We start from the raw sequence: 21,938 nt of genomic DNA, 5'->3' as shown, positions 1-21,938 counted from the left end.
GTTAATGTCCTGTAACATAATGTTCCCGTGCCAGAATAATGCACTTGAACGCATCAAAGCTTTGTGATTGGCCAGCCTCACCCCATGTGTCGGGGCGTGGCTGGTGAGCAGTGCACTAGTTCGCTGACTTTGTCCGTGTCAACAGCATGGATGGTCAACAGGAGTGACAGTCCGCACACACACAAGACCGCAATTATGGCAGAAGCAAAAAAGCCCAAAATATATAATTTTCACTCCAAGTGGGAGGATCATTATTTTTGTATCTATTACAATTCAAAGTCCATCTGTCTCATCTGCAATGCGGCAGGGAGCGGCATTTCAAAACAGTGCACAAACGCTGCGAGACGGAATTCCCTCCTAATTCTGCCCTACGCTCCAAAAGGGGAGGGGCCTGAGAGCACAGCTAAATGCACAGCAGTCCATTTTCACCAGGCCCAACAACAAGAGCAAGGCTGCTACCAGAGCATCTTATCGTGTCAGTCACGTTCTTGCGAAACACATGAAGTCTTTCGAAGACGGCGAAGTTATGAAAGAAGCTTTCCTGGAGGCTGCGACGCGCTTGTGTGGGACAGTAAAAATAACAGCAGCATTTCAACAGGTTTTTGATATAATAAAAACTCAATTTAGATACCGTTATTAATCTGCTGTAAGTTTTAGTTTGTTTGAATTTATTCATGATAATTATTGTACAAAATGGTATAAGAATGCAAACATTAAGATCTGTTCTGTTTAAATTGATTATAGTCTATCAGTTCAGAAACTAGTGTTGCTTGCATCCTATTTTAAAGGCATTTCTTTTTATACTCTAATAAAATGCAACAAAAAATGGGTTTGATTCTATTAATGTTGTCTTTTTTATTGCACTGTTGCTGCAGCAGATTACTGTGTAGCTTCAGATCTGAGTTGTCTTATTAGTAAGCCTAATTTATACTTTTGTAGCAACACTATTTTTATATAATGGCAAAGAAAGGGTTCTTCAGAGTCTTTTCTTTTTTTCCTGTGTCATATGTGGCAGCACTGCCACAAGTTCCTCTTCAGAGAGGGTCTTCAGTACAGGTGGCAATATTGTCACCTGCCTGCGCTCATCTCTGAAACCAGACCATGTAAACAGGCTGGTATTTCTTGCAAAAAATCTTTAAGAGATGACATGAGCAGCCCTACCAGCATTTGCCATGGTGGCCTAAACATTTTTATTTGGTCTTAAATTGTAGTTCAACATTTATTTCCTGTTACTTCTGGACCATGACGGTTGGCCAGCCTTCAACGTTTAACTGAGTGGAATAATGAATATGTTTTACCAAAATGTTGGCTATATGTTAAGGAGTTTTCAGTAGGTTGTGACAGTGCACTGCAACATATTGGATTTCATTTATTTTGGTCTAATTTATTTTTATTTATCATATTAATAATATATGTTTAGTATGGTTTTGGAAGTGCGCTCCAACACATTTATTGATCTTGTTTATTGGTAAAATATTATTTGTTTTAAAGTTCAATAAATGGTCAATGAATAATCGTCAAAATAATCGTGATATCAATTATTGACCAAATAATCGTGATTATGATTTTTGCCATAATCGCACAGCCCTATCTCCAGGTGCTCCTTTGAGAACCAGGGCAAAAAAGTGATGTGCACCCCTGTCTATAAGGGTATCGTTATTGGGTTTGGCAGGGTTTATTCTAGTGGGACTATCAATAAGCTGAGTTAAGTTCAAAGAATCACAAACCTGCTTAAACTGTGAAGATGTATCACTCAACCAGTCCCAATTTAAATCACCCAATAATATGATTTCAGAAGAAAACTTAGACAACAACTCAGTAAGGCTAGTAGTTGCATCAATGATTGCATCAGTGAGAGGAGCATTTGCTATAGTTATTTGGACAGCTAGCAACTCAAATTGCCTTGGAATTGAACTCGAATGAAGGACACTGTAGTTTCTGCCCTTACGATCTGCTCTGAACACATTATATCCATCAATGTGTATAACAGTGTCAGTGACAGACGCATTTAACCAGGTTTCAGAAACTACAACAATATCAGGCTGAGCAACTAAAAACCAGGTCTTGAAAACATCTCATTTGGGCATTAGGCTTCTAGCATTAACATGCAGAAAACCCAATCCTTGCCTACAGCTAAACTCATTCGGAGTTGGCAAATGCTGCAAGGAAGCAGAGAAACACTCAGGACCAGGGTTAATGTTAATGTTACCAGAGAGTAAAAGCAGTAACAATATTAACAGTCTGGAAGATGATTTTTTCCCATGGGCTCCGATCCTTCGATATTAGCGAGTCAAGAGTCAAAATACGGGAGAGCGCATTTCGTGCCATAAAACGTCAGCATTTGGTAAAAACTATCCGATGGAGTCAGCGCTCCAGAGGTTCCAACATCCGAATGTCCGAAGTGAACAGAGACATCGCTGGGAGGCAATCCGTCAGCTTTGTCAACATGCGGGCTGACAATTAATCCCAGAAAAAAAGCGAACACGAGGGTAGCTTTAGGCAACATTGTGCTGCAACACACCTAATTCAGGATCAGCAGCTCAGGTCGATCAGGCAGGATCCTCCTATTTTTAACGTTGTGTTTTGGGTGTAGTTCATCTACAGCATGAGTAGAATATGTATTGTAGGGATGTGCATCTCCATCACTGAGGCCGATGCGATGCGCATCTCGATACGTTGCCACGATACGATACATTAACGATACATTTGAAACACTAGGCGATGCGATACGATACGATTCACCCCTGTTCGATACGATTTGATTCAACATTATGCGATTCGGTGCGATACGATGCGATTCAACACGATGCAAAAATAATGATACTTCAATATGGTACGACAGAGGATTTTTGTTTTATTCCTTATATGCAGCAAATCATAAATTAACAAAAAAGTGCTTTACATATTTGGTACTGCACATCCCATCATGCCGTTTATTTTTTTACCTTTAAAAGCTCTCCAGAATAAAGTACAATTCTATAACACCTCACAGTCTACATCCAACAATGTAAGGATGCATTGCTCATGATTAACAATGTGAAAATAACAGCTACCATAGTGCCATGCCCATACAGCTGCCAGCCTGATGTGCTTGACACTCATTCATAGGCTAACTCACCAGTGAGCAGAAAGCAGTGGTTTCTATAGGAACAATAAAGAATACAAAGAACCTTTCACAAACAGGTATTTCATAACTGCTTACAGTAAGGAAGACATTTAAATTATTATTGGCCGTCACAGGCTGCTGTAAACTAAACACCTCTCTCTCTGACAGAACACCTCACTGAGTGATTTCACTCATATGTCTAACTTTCAGGTTTCTCTTTTCAGACGCAGACGCCATGTCGCCTCTTTATGTGCGTCGCTAAGTTCCTCGTACTACTTGTGGACTTTAAAGCGGCTCGGCATCGTTAACAATTTGCGAGCGATTTTTCAAGTTGACCGTCTGTAGTATATAGTGCCGCGCACATATACCATCAGGACGTTACTGATGGGGTGCGGCTGCGGAGTGATACTGTGTGTATGCAAGCCCGCATCTAGGACGGATCTATGTATCATGGCTGTAGACCTGTTAAGTAATAAAGATACCTCATACAAAGGTCTACGGATACCTTATTACTCTCCATGACCTGCGGTCAACTATATAGCATAAAGGACTATTACACCGTCTTTCTTGAACAATCCGAAGTGTTGCCAAACGTTTGATTTGTAGGTATTTTTCGGTGCGCTGTGTTTCTCTTTCTCCTCAACTTCCGTGTGTGTTGATAACTGAGACTCTCGGCCTCCGTAGTGGCAAAGCAAATATCAAAGATCGTCTCTGCTGAGCGTTGACAAGATGAGGGAATTTTATATGAATGAATCGTTTTTTTACCGATGCAAAGACGCTACGCAATCGATGCATCGCAAGTTCAACCCGGTTCAACCCAAACTGTAGCCGATGTGCACTCTTTCAACCGGTGCACTCGCATCTTGAACGTTTATGCCGGTGCACCGATGCGAATCGGTGAATCTTAACATCTCTAATGTATTGGTCTATACTAGGTACAACAGTCTGTACGTTTGGACTGTGTGTGGTTGTCCTCAGTGTAATTCCTTCTTCTCCCTTGCAGTGAACATCAGCTGTATGCATTCATATTTGTATGGCCCTGCTGTAAGTGCCACCCTGCCTCACTTCACTTATGTCGCCACATTGTGTTGAGTGGAGCTCCGCCTCCCCCACCGCCAGCTCTGGTGTGTGTGCTGTGTGTGTGGCGTGTGTGCTGTGTGTGTACTGTGTGTGGCGTGGCAGAGGGTGTTAACACAGACATAAGACCACAGAGTCCCACCGATCTATAACAAGTAGATGTTCATCCCCAGAGGTGAAGGCAGGCTTCTGGCCGCACTGCCAAGCTTCACATTACTGTTGCTTGGACAAAATGGAGAGGAGATTTTGTTTATTTTTTAAATATCATGCTATTACTCTTTCCTCTTCAGCAAGACATACTCAGTGACATACATTTCATCACAAAGATAGTCTGTGTAGAACTCAACACATGCACCTGTTTTGCTTTCTGACAGATAAGAGCGAAAAATAAAGGAAATACATGAAAGAGTGTGTTACACACTCTCCTTAGAAAAATAAAATATTGGTTGGGCAATAGTGAAATCTTGGAAATTGGTACCGCCCTGTCCATAATTTCTTAGTGCTGACCTTTATACAGTGCAGTTTTAATTTTTCTGAGATATTTGAGAGGTCTAGAATGAGTGAACCCAAAGATGCAACACTAAAATTGCAGATATGAAGCGCACAATATCGACCGCCATGCTGTGTTCTATTTTTTTTTTATTTAAAAAGTCTCCTTCCCTTTGGTTCTTCTCCCATCAGCTGAAAGGAAAGAAGGGAACTGGGCCCAATGGGGGGGTATCAAAACACAAGGCAGAGCCAAAGAACCAGCTCAAAAAGAATGGAGTCAACGGGACCAATGGGACAGCTTCTCTGCAACGCAACAGCTCCAGTGAGTAGAAACAAAAGAGATTTTGCTTTTTCCCATGTGGAGTATGTGGTGATTTTTCATATTCAATCCAAGTTCAAATGTCCTCAAATGGTAAACTCTGATAATAATCCACCCTTTTCAGTCGGTTATTCTCTCTAGTATGAGACAGTGTGTCAGCCTCACCACCACGGATTGCTTCCTAGCCTAACTCAACTCTGCAGCCGTTTGGAAAATAGCAGGTGGTCTGAATAACTTCAAAACCTGAAACCTTTGCTCCCCTCAAGAAGAAGCATGCTGAGCACTGGGCCAGACTTAACTCTGTGTGAGGGTGACTCTCATACCTCATTCACACCAACTGTGTTTCAGGGCTGGTTCGGAGCTGGAGCTTGAAAAGCACCGGGTTTTCCTGTTCACACCGCAGCGGAGCAGCCTCTAAGCTCCGGAATCCGGTTCGTTTCAAGCACCAAAAAATTGTCCGGCTAGAGCAAAAGCACCGCATACGTCACGCTTACGTCGAGGCGGGGGCAGGGGCGGGATCAACTCCTGAACAACAACAAAAAGCCGGCGTTTTATCCAGTTTGTACACAACGATGGAGAAACGTAACAAGCAGCAGTGGTCCACTGAAGAGACCAGCTACCTACTGGGAATCTGGTCTTCCGAAGAGGTACAGAGAAAGCTGGAGCACAATCGGCCATTGTTGTTGTTGTCGGTGTCAGCTGTGAGGGGTTTCTGCGCGGTTTGGCTTTATGAAGCAGGCACGCAAACAGTTACGTCATGACGTAAACGATGACGCAATGACGCAGCACCAGTCGGACTCTGGGCGGTGTGAAAAGAGCCGGAGCTAAACCGAAGAACCGGTTCTGAACCTAAAAAGCTCTAGCACGGAGTTTGAACCGGAGTTGCGTTGGTGTGAATGAGGTATCTGACAGCACTGGGCCAGACTTAAAGGAGACATGTCATGGCCATTTCCACTGATCATAATTCCATTGTTGAGGTCTACTAGAATAGATTTATATTGTGCAATTTTCCAAACTCACATTGATTTCTCAAACAGCATCTCTGTAAACTACGTGTATTCACTGAATTTCACTCTGCCTTTAACGGCTCGTTGTAGCTCCAATAGCTCCAGCCCCACCCTCCCTGTGAGCACAGTGTGCTCTGATTGGTCGGGACGTTGTGAATCGCACTGAGCTCCGTGGAGGTGTTGTTTCCTTTTTTAGCGATACACAGCAAAACACAGCCAAACTCACCCTGAGCACACACACGCGTGCGTGCGTGCGTGCGTGCGTGCGTGCGTGCGTGCGTGCGTGGATTGGTTAATTTGGACCAATCAGCCTGGTCATAGCTCTGGGCGTGGCTACTGGGTATTCAGACGTCACAATGCCCAGGAAGAACATGAGAAATCTCCAACGAGGCGTTTTGGGGAGGTCTGTGTTAGAGTTTTAATCCCTACAGGGTGTACTTTGAGGGTTTTTGACTCTGCAGACCGTTTACATGCATAAAAACCTTCATAACACACAAGGGGACGGGTAATAACCGGAACAGCATGACATGTCTCCTTTAACTCTGTGTGAGGGTGACTCTCAGGCAGAGCACTGGACCAAACTTAACTCTGTGTGAGGGTGAGCCCTGGGAGAGGACCAAATGTGGTCACAATCATATTTGTTTGCTTAATGTGTGAATGAGTATAATTATAACCACTTGTGTTGCTTGTCCTTTCTCCAAATGTTGGAATGGCAAAATACTTATGTGCCATGTTGGATTTTTATTTTCATTTTTTTGTGCTATTTTCTTATTATTGTTTTTTTTTTAAAGAAAAACATACATACATACATACCAACACAGCCTGCTAAATGTATCACATATCAAAATACGGAAGTACCACAGCAAACTACACCAGAGACAGGACAAGAACAGAAAAGGGAAAGGGAACATCACAGAGGTAGAGCATCATACTATACACAATATACATGATACGCGGTATACAAACCATCCTGCACATACTAGAATGTAGTCATATTAGAATCTAAAGTTTTTACCGAAGGGATTTTGGATATCTCTTTTTATCACTCCATAAATCAGAAAATACTGTCAACAGCTAGACCCTCCAGAAAAATGCGATTCTGCGATCGCAGAATTTACCGCATAATCAGCAAAATGGCGCAGATTTTTAAAAGGCCGCATATTTATCAAAAGGCCGCTTAATCCCCGCATTTTTTCACACAAAGTTGAGAAAAAAAATAGTTAACTCGTCTTGACGTGAAGTGATGATGATGATGACGCAACGTCATCAGCTCGCGCATCACAGAAGGTAAACAACACCGTAGAGTGAACGTGTGGAGCTCACACGAGAGAGAAAACACCAAGATGAACAAATCTAATCCATCTCATTTACCGACGAACATTTCTGCTAAAGACCGGGCAAAGCAGTTCCCCGATGTCTTGCACGAAAGTGGGGGGAAACTATTCTGCACCCCGTGCAACTGTGTTGGAGCCATAGGTTGGAGCATAAGAGAACATCGACGGTGACAACCCACTTTGATTCATTCAAACATTCGAAAATGCTTTCTGCTGCTGCGGACAAGAAAGCCAAACAACTCACGTTCACCGAGGCATCAACCTCCAAAACCCTTTCGAGGGCTACAAGAAACGAAGTGAGAAGCCAACAAGATTGAAGCTGGTCAGATAACGAACAAGTAAATGAAAAACAGAATGAGGCGGAGAAGTGTGTGTGTGTGTGTGTGTGTGTGTGTGTGTGTGTGTGTGTGTGTGTGTGTGTGTGTGTGTGTGTGTGTGTGTGTGTGTGTGTGTGTGTGTGTGTGTGTGTGTGTGTGTGTGTGTGTGTGTGTGTGTGTGTGTGTGTGTGTGTGTGTGTGTGTGTGTGTGTGTGTGTGTGTGTGTGTGTGTGTGTGTGTGTGTGTGTGTGTGTGTGTAAAATAGCCCAATTGCTTTTACAATAAATAAACATTGAATGTGTTTAATTGAATAGTAAAGGGGTTTAACGTTAGTGGTAGGTTGTGTGTGAGAGAGAATAAATAAATAAGGCAGCCCAATATTTATTGTTTCCGCATATTTTGCAACTTTCCGCATATTTCGCAACTTTCCGCAACTTCCCGCAATTTCACCGCATAAAATCACATAAAACCCCGCATGTTTGATCGCATAATCAAGGATTTTAGCCCGCATAATCAAGGATTTTGGCCCGCGTTTTTCTGGAGGGTCTAAACAGCCCTAAAATATCAATTTTCGCCATGTTTTTAGCTATACAATTTTATATAATTCAGGCTATGAATGATATATGAACAAAGCCTTCTCTATAAACCTTCAGAATATTGGTGTATGTAAGTGCTACTGAAGTGGAAATCTCTCACTCAGAATAAGAGAAAAAAATCATTTTGAAAAAACAACCTTTAAAGATTGCTGTGCGGCGCTACCTAAACCCTCCTGTTCTTTGGATGAAAGCTTCTACGCACTCCGTGAAGGTATTTCATGGTCAGGGTCATTTGTTTTTTGTCCAACCTTGCTTTGTGCAAGAGACAATTGTTGTCGTCTTCTCTGTGAACGTTTTTTTCGCTGTTCTTTTGCCATTTTTAGATTTTAATTTCCAGCGGAAAGCTAAACCAGGAAGTGTTTTAGCACACTGTTGACAGAGTCACATGTATAGCAATAAACTGGTCATGACGACGAGGTCTTCTTTAGCCTTAACTGGCGTGTTTTATTTTCATATGTGCATTGCACCACTTGACCTGCTCTCCATGAGAGCTAGCGAGAGAGAGAGCTAGAAGGGGAGGGAACAATCCCTTATATACAGATACACGCTTTACAACATCAGGAAGATACGTCCCCAGCTGACACAGAAAGCGACTCAGGTTCTGGTCCAGGCTCTCGTCATCTCACGCCTAGACTACTGCAACTCCCTCCTGGCTGGTCTACCTGCATGTGCCATCCGACCTCTGCAGCTCATCCAGAATGCAGCGGCTCGTCTGGTCTTCAACCTTCCGGTAACTGCTAGAATCCACTTCAAGACACTGGTACTTGCTTACCATGCTGCGAATGGATCTGGCCCTTCCTACATCCAGGACATGGTTAAACCGTACACCCCAACGTGTGCACTACGCTCTGCATCAGCCAAACGACTCGCTGCACCCTCGCTGCGAGGGGGACCCAAGTTCCCATCAGCAAAAACACGTGGGTTTGCTGTCCTGGCTCCAGGATGGTGGAATGAGCTCCCCATTGACATCAGGACGGCAGATAGCTTGCACATCTTCCGGCGCAAACTGAAAACTCATCTCTTTCGACTCCACTTCGAGCGATAGAACTATTAACGAAGCACTTTTATACTAATAAAGGACTGGCTTATCTAAAGCCAGTTGAGTAGCACTTTAAATGTTTGGCTCTATGAAACCTGATGTACTTATATGATTCTGTTTTCTTCAAGTTTGTATTTTGTTGGTCGAACGCACTTATTGTAAGTCGCTTTGGATAAAAGCGTCAGCTAAATGCAATGTAATGTAATGTAATGTTATATCTGATACATGACGTCAGCTACACTAGCTGCGCCTCCTTACGCCTATAGCGCCCTCTTACTGTGGAACAGTTATAGTGCAGTTACATGCAGACATATTAATACTTACACTTAACACTCCCACTTATGAATGACGTGTATACTGTACAACTTTTCCAAGAAAAATAACAGTTCAAAACATCAAAAGAACATGGCAGTCAATATTACATAATAGGCAATATTTTACACACCGAACATTTTTTCAATTTCAGTTTGGAGATAGGCTTGGTCATAGCATCTCGTTCCAATTTCGCCCAGACTGTTTCAGGCCGTAAATGGATTTTTCTAGCTTGCACACTAGCTTCTCTCCTCCTTTCTTCTCGTAACCTTCAGGTTCTTTCATATATATGTCCCTATCAATGGGTGCGTGCAGGTAGGCTGTCTTCACAGCCATCTGGTGTAAAATCAAGTCGTCTTCGGCTGCCTTCTGCATAACTACCCGTACACTGGTCAGATTAGCTGTAGGGGAGAATGTCTCACCGTAGTCTATTCCTTCCCTCTGACTGTAGCCTTTAGCTGCAAACCTGGCCTTGTACCTGTCGTGCCCTTCAATACCCTCCTTGATTGAGTACACCCACTTGCCTCCCACTGTCTGTCTACCCTCGGGTAACTTTGTTAGAGTAAAAGTGTGATTGTCCTCCAGAGACCTCATCTCCTCATCCATCGCTCTCTCCCATTTTCCCGACTCAGGGGATATCATGGCCTCTTTAAAGGTCTGAGGTACACCACTCACTACTCTGTAGCAGTAATCTATGCTGGTAAGTGTACTGTCATCCTCGTCACTTTCTCTCTGGGCATAGTCTTTCAGATACTTTGGGGGTTTATGTTCCCGGGAGGGATATCTCCCACTGCATGAGGCACGTGACGTCACCCTAGGGTGCTTCTCGCCATCATCCTCCGGTGGCTGTTGACCGTCTGTCTGCATGTCTGTGCTCAGTACACTAGGCTGTGGCGTCTCTCTTTTCTCACAACCTATTCTGGAGTCCAGCTCTGGCTCCTGTGTCTGTGTCTCGTTCTCACATGTTGTCTTTGTGACAAACTCTACTAACCTGTGCTTTTGCACTTTCCCCTTACCGGGATAATAGACTAGAAAAGCGGGGCTGCCCTTGTCATGCCCTACAAAAAGTCCTTTCTCACACCAGGACTCGAGTTTTCCTCTGTCCTGTTGGTAAGCATAACACACTGACCCAAACTTGTGCATCCTGGCTAGATCACACCTTTTTCCTGTCAGTGCTGTATATGGGGTGGTGCCCGTGTGCTTGTTAAAACACCGATTTCTGGTGTAAGCTGCTTCTTGGACCGCATAATGCCATAGACTCTTAGGTAAGTTACCGTCTATTAGCTTACACCTAGCCATTTCAAAAAGAGTGCGCCCTTCCCTCTCAGCTATCCCGTTCTGGTGCGGGGAGTAAGGACAGGACGTCTCGTGTCTGATCTTGCTCCTTCTCAGCAGTGACTGAAACTCTCTATTTGTAAACTCTGTTCCGTTGTCGGACCTCAGGCATTTTACGCTGCCATACGGAGCTACATCTGCAAGGAATTTCTCTGTGGCCTGAAGTGCGTCACTCTTTGCTTTGAGAAAGTAAACAAACACTGCCCCTGTATACACGTCTGTGAAAGACTGCATATATTTAAAGCCACCTATGGACTCATTATTTACTGGACCGGCTAGATCTGTGTTAACTAGCTCAAGTGGTGTCTTTACTTTTTCTGTGGGACCTCTGTTCCTTGTTTGAGTGAACTTTCCCTTTATACACACATCACATTCTTTGTTAGGTCTATGCTTTTCACCGTTAATGTGCATGCCTACTGTTACGGCCTGCAGCTTCAGTATATCCTCGTAATTACAATGACCCATGATCTCATGCCATGTCTGAATCAGGGTTTCCGTTAGCCGGTAATTACCGGTTTTTAGCTGGTAAAATTTAATAAAAACCGGTAAATTCAAAACCTGCCGGTCAAAATGTCCGATGCTCCGATCGATCGGCCGCCGATCATTATCGGCCGATATTCACTCTTAATAGTTTGATCTGTGCTCTCTATAAAGGCCGACCAGGAGAGCTGGATATGATCGATATGGTCATAAACGCGAGTGAAGTGTAACCGGACCGAAGAGGAGAGATCAGATCAGCTGCTGCATAATCACCTGAAGCTCCGCCTCTGTTTAGCGAGCTGCAGGAGCTGCATGAGAAACTGACGAGCTGTCAGGAGAGAGAGAGGGAGGGAGAGAGGAAAGGAGAGCATCCGTTTCTCCCGTGTTATTATTCAAAGTTAATTTAAACTTTTGAATAATGTACTTCATCTACTACAAGTAGTTTATTTGAATGTAATAATTATGTTGTTTGTGGAATCATTTATTGAAAAATTAATCTGAATTTTTCCGATCTGTTACGATTATAAACTGAAGCAATATAAAAAACGATCCCCATTAAACTGAGTTTTTAAACATCAGCATATCCGGTCCTAATCCGTAATTACCTGCTAACGAAACTCTGCTACACAACTCTATTATTATTATTGAAACATGACCGGTAAGTTTCAAATTTGTCCGGTAAAATTAATTCTGTCGGACATTTGACCGGCGAGTAAAAATCCTAGCGGAAACCCTGGTCTGAATATCATGACTGACATTACACACATCATTTTCATTACATTCTGTTTGTAGATAATACATTCTCTTGTACACCTCAATGTTAAATCTCGTACCGTCAGGCTCCACAAGAACATCGTTACCTTCATTGAAGAACACCTTGGCACCATTTGCAGTAGCAGATTTTACAGAAAATAGTTCTTGGGGGAACGAGGGTATGTAGAGGGCGTTCTTCAACGTCACTGTACACCGGCGCCCCTCACTGTCTATGAGGCATACCTGTGCTTCTCCTCTCCCGTGCGCCAACCCGAAAGTGCGCTTCCCGTCTGCCCAGCTCCATGCTGTGTCTCTCCGGCTCGAAGGTGCTGTCAAAGTTCTTGAATCGGTTCCTGTCGTTGATAATGTGGGACGACGCACCTGTGTCCACGATCAGTCCCTTCCTTTGGGCCCTGCTGCTGCTGCCGACCGGCTGGCGTATGCTGTCTGCGCCCCGAAGGTTAAGTCCTCTCTTCCCGCTGCTCTCCGGGCGTCGTCTCGACTCGCCTCACTTCCACCGCTGCCGCCATCTTGTCCACAGCCGCCATCTTGCACGCGCGCGTACCGAGCGCTCTGTTCGCGCTTCTTTCTACACACTCTGTCTGCGTGTCCCGAAGTTTTACAGAAACTACACCAAACAGTTTTTGTGCAATTATCCTTTCGGTGACCCTTTTCTCCACATCGCCAACACGCCATCTCCGTCGGGGGTCCGGTCTTTTTCTTTGGCGCTGCCCGGGCCTTCATTACCCTTTCTCCCGCCTCCTCGGCGACCGGGTCTGAGTCTTCTGAGGCCTCGAAGTTCCGCAACTTGGCCTTGAACTCCCCCAGCGACATGTCCGCTGAACCGTGCATCACCAACAGTGTGAACGGTTTATACATCTCCGGTAGTCCCCTCATAACCATCGCCATCATTAGTCCATCGCTCGGTGCGTCTCCTGCACTTTTGAGCGCCGTGATGATCTGTTCCGCCCTGATGACGTATTCAGTCACAGTCTCTGTGTTAGCTTTCTTCAGCGCAGTCAATGTTATATACAGGGATACAATCCGGGGCCTACCTCTGCCGATGTAGTGTTCTCTTAACACTTTTAGACTCTCTCGGCCTTTGTCCTTTGTGTCCCGGAATATCAGCCCCAAGCTTGTGTTGTCTAGGAGTGGTGCTAGTTCGCAGTATGCGTCGGCGTTCAGCTTATTATCCAGGGCTCGCGCGGCCTCCGTTATTTCTCCCGTGAGGCCCGTCAAAATTGTCTTTTTCAGCCCCACTCCGTGCATACAGCACAACATCCGCTCTTCCCAGAGCTCGTATTCTTCTGCCCTTCCGTCAAACGTGGGCCACTTGCTTCTGCCTCTGGTCGCCATCTTTTGATTGTAGCTTAGCTTAGCTGCCCGTTAGCTTAGCTTTAGCGTCCCGCCGTTTTCCCGCCGCTAAACTAGCCTAAACTTTTCAGCTAACTAGCTATCGTGATTTCGCTCTTCCGTGATCTGGGCCCATAACCTGTTGACAGAGTCACATGTATAGCAATAAACTGGTCATGACGACGAGGTCTTCTTTAGCCTTAACTGGCGTGGTTTATTTTCATATGTGCATTGCACCACTTGACCTGCTCTCCATGAGAGCTAGAGAGAGAGAGAGCTAGAAGGGGAGGGAACAATCCCTTATATCTGATACATGACGTCAGCTACACTAGCTGCGCCTCCTTACGCCTATAGCGCCCTCTTACTGTGGAACAGTTATAGTGCAGTTACATGCAGACATATTAATACTTACACTTAACACACACCACATGACACATGATTTCTACTGAAGTGGAAATCTCTCACTCAGAATAGGAGAAAAAAATCATTTTGAAAAAACAACCTTTAAAGATTGCTGTGCGGCGCTACCTAAACCCTCCTGTTCTTTGGATGAAAGCTTCTACGCACTCTGTGAAGGTATTTCATGGTCAGGGTCATTTGTTTTTTGTCTAACCTTGCTTTGTGCAAGTGACAATTGTTGTCGTCTTCTCTGTGAACGTTTTTTTCGCTGTTCTTTTGCCATTTTTAGATTTTAATTTCCAGCGGAAAGCTAAACCAGGAAGTGTTTTAGCACACCACATGACTTATCTGAATGAATCACGTTGTCAGAAATTGACACCAGCCAATGAGATTTCGTTTTTTGGTTTACGACCCCTTTGTACAGTACTTCCACGATTGGTTGCTGAGAGAAAGGAAATGACCATATTTGGATCCGATGAGATTGTGCAGGAGAGACGGAACTTTCCAACGATACCTCTGATTACGTGGTGCAAACAGCGATTGCGGTACTTTATGTTACGTTAGAATGCTAACTTTTGATGAATTTAGGAGAAATCTACAGACGCAAATAGACAAACTATAGTAAAAAATACACATCTAAATGTGTATTTTTTACGTTTTCCTTCCAAAAGCCTGAAAGAAAACATGTTATAGAATCAAATTAGCACAAAATCTCAAAATGTACCAGTGCATGAAAAACGATGTTTTTGCCTGCCGTGTCTCGCCTTAAAAACAGCTGGGATAAGCTGTTAAACTGCTGTTGTCTATTGCTGGGCTCCGGTGATTGGCAAATCTGGCTGATGCCTTCTGATATGATTTAGCATGTTTGGCGTATGTTACCATTAGCATACCGCACGTCGCACCGCCTCCTTCTGACCGGGTACCGGGAATGGAAAACCAGTCACGACTCTGAGCCAGAGCCTACTGCCAAGGAACCAGAGGAAATCCTTCCACTAAACTGCGTGGTTGGGGCGGTCTCCTGGCAGATAGAAAATGATGTGAAGCAGGCTAATGTTTTGAGCCCAGCACCTAGCGGGTGTCCGAATAATCGTGGCGCAGTGGAATATGTGTTGGTGTTCGGATCAGGGGAGCACAGGTTCAAAACCCACTGCAGTCAGCATGTCGTTGTGTCCCTGGGCAAGTTCTACGCCTCAAAGGTCTATAATCGAATCTGTACATGTTATGGAGGTTCTGCAGGGTGTGGGGTATGTATATATTGGCATATAATGTTGTGTGCTACTGTTGGTGTTTTCAGCTAGCTGGCTACATAATGTTGTAACTGTCAGCTAGGCTACCTTTCTAATTTCTTAGCAACAGACGTTTTCCACTTTGGTAGGCATCATGGCGCAGTTTCCACAAGTGCACCTAAATAACAACAGTAGGTACAGTTCGGTTAGTTAGCGTATAACATATACGGCTGTACCGACGCCATTGTAAAACTGATGTTCCGCTCAGAGACGAAAAAAGCACTGTGTTAGACATGGGCGGAGCCTATCTGGTGGTTGACTAATTAGAACAGAGTGGCCGAGCTGACCAATCGGAGCACACTGGGCTCACAAGGAGGGGGGGGCAGGAGCTCCAACAAGCCGTTTAGGACAGAGAGTGAATACACATACTATACAGCAGGGGCGGATCTAGAAAAATATTCATGTGGTGGCAAGAGGGTGGCAGGAGAATTTCAGGGGTGGCATCCCCTGGCAGAAGTATATGCCGATTTAATCGCAGTCATATCAATCAATGTTAACTTGGAAAGCCACAATATTGATATTTTAACTCAATAACATTAGGTGACATTATTGTGGCACATCTGTAAAGCCTTACATATAAATATAAGGTGGCACACATCATTTAATGAATTTTAACTGAACAATACCAGGGGTACCAAATCTATGCAGACTGCTGCAATAAGTACATTAATTACCTGTCTCATCGATGTTTGTCCGTATGAATATGATAATATTAACAATCATATTATTCCTATCAGAATCACTGTTATGATTCACATATTCAGTGTTATTATTAAATAAACTATATTTTTTGGAGGAGATAATGATGAATGTTCCTCAAGATGCTTGCTCATCCTCCTTCAAATTTGAAAGACAAGTAATTACTATCATAAATCAAAAGAATCAAAAGAAACGTTCAGCGCCCCACAACTTCATTGCAAACAGTTACAACCTTGACTTTATATCAGAAAGAACAAACATTAAAGAAGTGACTAACTGCATCAGTTAGGGTTAAAAAACGTGTATTCAGCTAAAACATAAACATCGCTGCAGTTATCCAGTGGAAAGTCCTTACCTACTGGCCTAGTTAAATCAAAGTGGTTACTCTTTTTTGGCTGGGCAGTGTAGTTTTACACATCGTCTTATTTGACTTTCTCAGGACTTGAAAATGTTTTTTGGGGGCAAAACCCCACAAAGAAGAAAAATATTATACACACGTAAGGTCATCATCTTAACAGTTTTTTATGCTCATCGAGTCATCCGTGAGCAGAGCATCAAGTTGGCATGCCTATAACAGCTGAATTTGGCGATTACCATCTTGATCAGCAAAATGCCTCACAAACTTATTAAGATTTAAAGCTATGGTGCGTTTTGATTCAATGCTGAGTACAGCCAAACTTGACAGGCTCTTCTCTGTCATTGTAGACCGCAAACAGTTTTTAAAGTATTTTTGTTGGGTAATCTATGGTAGGGCTAACCCATACAGTGGTGGGGTGAAGTCAGTATTTGCAATGTAATTACATACACGCTCCCCTTGACAGTGAAATGCCACGCGTGAGCTTTAGATTATTTCCCTGTCTCAATCCAAATTGAATTGTATGAAATAAAAAGGCACATTTGTCTTGTAGTAAATAAAAAGGGCGACCTGGAGCCAATCCTGCAATTTCCCCACAGGTGAAAGAGTTGACATGCTGAAAACCCAACCCCTGCAGGGGGGTCTGGGGGGATTCTCCCCCAGGAGATTTTTTGAAATACTAACATAAAATACACATTCTGGTACTCTCTTGAGAAGAAAAATACATCTATTACTACACATTTAAAAAAATGAATGCCATTTTACTTTTTTGTTACTTTGTTCTGAAAGCTGAACCTGCTGCTCCTCACAGAGAGAAGAGGGAAGAGGCTGTGAATTACTTTACATTAAGTAAAGGGTGGATAGCCCCCATTGTTCTGTGTGTCAAAATGAAAGACAGCCCACACACCTATCAATCATCAAACCGTGGGGTCTTATTTCATTACGTGTTGATTTCTATCAACACGTAATGTATCGATGTATAGAGATGTAGCCTACTACAGCAAAAGTATTCTCCGTCGGGACTTCCTGCAACAACACCACGCCGTTATCGTGATTCTGATTGGCCAGAAGACATTATCAAAGATGTTCTATTGAGAAGACGATCACTACGTGACAAAAGTTTAAAAAACCGTTTCTAGTCTTCGGTATTTCCAGACAAGTGGCTACTGAAATCAATCTGTCTGTGCAATTTACTCGGCGCAAGTTGGCGGACTTTATTTTGCTTACCTTAACATCATTTTTCATGGTGGGGCTAAGCCATTTCTTGGTATGGCTGTAGCCTACCCCAGCCATACCCTGGTGCCGCCACTGACCGCAAATACCTCATTCCTTCCGTCTACTTGGATCCTAAATGCTTCTCGTTTTGCGCTGTCCCCCGTTCAAATGAAATCGCCGCAAATCATATTTCGACGCTCGTTCCAGGGCCGGGGGAGGGGTTACAAGGCTCGCATCTTGTGCTGCATTCACTTGCACTCGGACATTAGAGATTTTCTCTCATAAATGTCCGATGAGCCACAACTTTTTTTTCAAAACAAAGCTGCCAACTGGGGTGGCAGCTGGGGTGGCAAGGCATTTTTCTGAGGTGGCAGCTGCCACCCCGTGCCACCCTGTAGAACCGCCACTGCTATACAGAGATGCTGTATGAGAAACCAATGTGAGTTTGGAAAATTGCACAATATAAATCTATTCTAGTAGACCTCAACAATGGAATTATGATCAGTAGAAATGGCCATGACATGGGACCTTTAAGATAGGTAAGAACCTATGTTCTGTAATAGAAATGAGTGACTTTGAGATAAGAAAATAATCTATCCTTGAATAGGATGTATGTGGGTTGTAGTAACAGGTATATTCCTTTTCCAGCGGGTGGAACAATCTCTATACATCCACTAATCCTAACTCTTTTTCCATTGCGTCAATAGCTTTCTCAGCCCCTGAGGGGCCCCGTCTATAGGTTTTATCAACTTGAGGGTCCCTAACTTTGTTAAAATCCCCACCTAATATTATATACGAGTTTCCGAATTGTCTTATAGTATTGCTGACGACTATAAAGAAACCCGGCAAGTGCGCTGTTGGGGCATTCATAAAAGTACATCTAATACCATATATAGTATCGATAGCTATCCATCTCCCCTCTGGCTACCTCTAGCACAGGTTTTGATACGAAATAATCTCAAAATTAAAATACTTTAACAACAGTCAGATCACCTACTATGATCAGGCACTATAAAAAACCTTTCCTACCCAATCCCTCTGAAATAATAAAGAGTCCATTTTTTCCAGGTGGGTCTCCTGCAAGAACACCAGATCCCTTTTTTTCAGTTTTAAATATGTGGACAGCAGAGGTTCAGTGGCAATATATTTATATTGTATTATAGTCCTTGTAACGTCTTTTTAGGTGTGGCCTTTTACAATTAAATGTATGAATCTTAAAAAATGTTTTTAGATTGATTGCATATTATAAAATACCTTATGATTAGAAAGAGGACACTGCCTACTATAGACACTGCCTACTGTAGTTCTAGTAAAAAGCCTGCAGGACAAGCTTTTTCACAACCAATCCCTGTTTTGCAGATGCAGAGCAGTGTAAGTATGGCAAGAACCGGGTGGAGGCCGACGCCAAGCGGCTGCAGACTAAAGAGGGAGAGCTGATGAAGAAGAAGCAGGAGATCAGGAACCATCTGACCCAGCTGAAGAAGGAGAGGAGAGACCTGCGCACTGCAGTAGAGACTTCACCTGGTAGGACTAACTAGAGTTTACAGGAACATCTTAATAAAATGAAAAAACATTCACAAATATTTTCCCTCTCCTCTTGAACAAGGCAAACGTTCACTGGCCTCTCTGATGGAGCAACTGAAGAAGGTGGAGGAAGACTGCAGGCAGAGGGAAGAGGAGCGGGTGACCCTAGAGCTGGAGCTGACAGAGGTGAAGGAAAGCCTGAAGAAAGCCCTGAGCGGGGGGGTCACCTTGGGCCTCACCATTGAACCAAAGGCTGGCTCCTCTGGAGTCAAGGTAAAAACACCGTTACTGTCTCAAGTTGCTAGCTTTATATAAACTGCATGGCACAATTCATAATTTCCCCTGTGTGTGTGTGTTTGTGTGTGTGTGTGTGTGTGTGTGTATGCGTGTGTGTAGTCACCGGCTATGTTGCGAAAGAAACAGGAGTCTTCCCCTTTCTCCAGCTGTGACACCAGTGACACAGAGTCGTGCTCGCTGCCCGTCAACAGCGCCTCGCTTCTCCGCAGGCAGCAGGGCCAGAAGGCGCCGGCGGTCCGGGGCCACGTCCTCAGGAAAGCTAAGGTCAGAGGTCACAGGCAGACAGGGGCCACAGCAATGTGTAATAGCTCTGTGTAATAGTTGTCTTGTTTTTCAGCATACCTAATTCTGTGTGCCTGGCAAGCCCACTTGAAGTCTTAAATGTGCCACACTTATCATGCTTCCTTATTCCTCTAGAATGTATTTTTGTTGTGCTACCAGTTGTGCAGTGTTAAAATGATATGCACAGTAAAAATGATATTGGAGATAACCTTTTTGTTTTGTGTGTTTGTTTTTCAGGAATGGGAGCAGAAGACAGGCACATAAACCCCCCCATCACATCAGTCTTATTTTGTATCCTTTATTACTTTTCAAGAAATGTGTGTATATATTTATTTAAAACTTTTCATAGGGTTAGGGTTAGGGTTAGCGTTGGGTAACATGGCAATCACATGAACAGAAGCAGTTGTTGCTTTTTGTCCTGTCAGTACTACAACCCTTTAAACTGAATCACCATGGAGATGTGCAACCTGTGTCCTTTAGTTGTTTTCTCAGAAGTCTGTTCCAGCAGATTGACAGTGTGGATTCAAAAAGGTGAAAACCAAGTATTTATTTGTAAAGGTGTAGAGCAAATACTAGCTCCCTTTGTTTATTTATGTTGATATATTTAAAGTTTGATTTTGATGAATGAGTTGCTCTTAACAGAGTCCCATCTCCTACAAGGTCACAGGTCAGCTTCTGCTAACAAAATGCATTCAAATAATCATAACCCACAGCAGCATTTATCAGATCAGTAAGAGTAACATTAGCATTGCCCAGTCGCTCCCCAGATTATCTTAACTCTGAGAAAGCACAATTAATTGTGGAGTTCCATCTGTATGGCTGGATTAATGCAAAACTGTATAGTTGCTGAAAGAAAAAAACATTTTTGATTAAAATCACAATTTGACATTGTATTCACAAACCTGTCTCATTCCATTAATAACAACAGATATTATTTATTTTCTTGGTCAAGGTTGGGACAGTTTAAGGACATTTTTACAGACAAATTATTAATGATTTAATTCATTATTAATACAATGTGTTTTATGAGTTATTACATGAACACAAATTATACCAATACTGATCTTGTATTTTTACTCAAAGAAATACAAGTACAACAAAGCTTGTAGCGTTGCTATAAAAAAAAGACTCAATATGGTAACAAACGAGGCGGGCTGGACGAGGTCTGGACCTCTGAATTACTGCCCAAATCCTTGAATTGGGCATAGTTTGCTAATGTCTTTTCCCGCTGGTTGAAAAAATCTACCAATACCAAGTTGAAAAAAGTGATATAAAAATGTGAACAAACAGAAATGAGATGGACGCAGCGCTACAAATTACAGAAACTCAAAATTGGAAAGATTCCTCTTCTTTGTTGACCGAAAATGACATTGATAAGACCCCCACTGCAGAAAAGGGGAAGCATGATCACAACTTCAGACTAATAAATGAAGTGAAATGGCAGTTATCCAGTAATCACAGTTTTGGCAAGCTACAACTACAAATGAAGTGCGATGGTGCCAGGCACCAAGCCTCCAAGTCGCATTCTAAGCCCCTCAAATATAATTTTCACGAACTCGAGTCACATTTCTATTAGAGCTTTCTAATTGCTTTATATTTCTCTGATACACTGTGTTACGTTGGCTGTCATGTTTGTACAGCTAGTTTGCTTTGTTGGGATTGTAAACAGAAGTAGTGTTAGCATTCACTACTGATGCTACATACAGCACAGCTAACGGCTCCTCGCTCATGTCAATGTTTTATTTCTTTCTTATTTTCAAACCGATACCCCACAAGTCTGTGAACTAGGGTGTACGCAGCATGTCTACTTGAAGAAAGAGGCTTATAAGAGGTCCTATCAACAAGATTTGAGTAAATGTGGATTCCCTGTTTTCTCAGCATGGCTTATACCCGAACAAGATGTCTGATGTCAGTAAATGTGAACCTGTTGTACATAGCGTAGCTTTGTGTGGGGGCTTTAGGGGCACTGCATCAGTATTTGTTTTTGCACCTTATACATGTTCTTCTCTATAGTAAACTTAGACAGTCTCCGTCTTGGTGACAGACATACTTGTAAATATTTTAATAAACTTCCTAACAAACCACTCTCAGTGACTGTGTTTTATTGGTCCTCAGATGAGGGAGTGTTTCTACTCTGAAATGTCCAGGCAAAGGACATTTCAACTTGCCTCTTATGTTGAAGAGCTCCCATGCATTGGCAGAAATCTCAGTGTGAACCCTTTTCACATTCGATCAACATCACATTTGAAATAGAAAACAAATAAACAAAAACACGATATCTTCACAAACTATACACAATCCAAGCCTTTCAGCCTCCAACGAGGCACTTGTCAAGGTTGCCCCTAAGGTTGCCCGTTACATGTG

The 21,938-nt window shown here is 43.2% G+C and overlaps 1 protein-coding gene across 1 annotated transcript in view; it reads left to right on the top strand.

Annotated features, from left to right (window-relative positions):
- afap1 (actin filament associated protein 1) overlaps positions 1-21,675 on the top strand; it is a 156,278-nt gene extending 134,603 nt beyond the window's left edge. Inside the window, 5 exon segments of the mRNA XM_034205599.1 lie at positions 4,865-4,994; positions 18,831-18,995; positions 19,078-19,268; positions 19,392-19,556; positions 19,812-21,675. Coding sequence (XP_034061490.1) covers positions 4,865-4,994; positions 18,831-18,995; positions 19,078-19,268; positions 19,392-19,556; positions 19,812-19,838 — 678 coding nt within the window. The 3' untranslated portion in view covers positions 19,839-21,675.
- The last annotated feature ends 263 nt before the right edge of the window (positions 21,676-21,938 follow it).

This window comes from Gymnodraco acuticeps, unplaced genomic scaffold, assembly GCF_902827175.1.
Source record: "Gymnodraco acuticeps unplaced genomic scaffold, fGymAcu1.1, whole genome shotgun sequence".
NCBI lineage: Eukaryota > Metazoa > Chordata > Actinopteri > Perciformes > Bathydraconidae > Gymnodraco > Gymnodraco acuticeps.
This window is presented reverse-complemented; position numbering and strand designations above follow the sequence as displayed.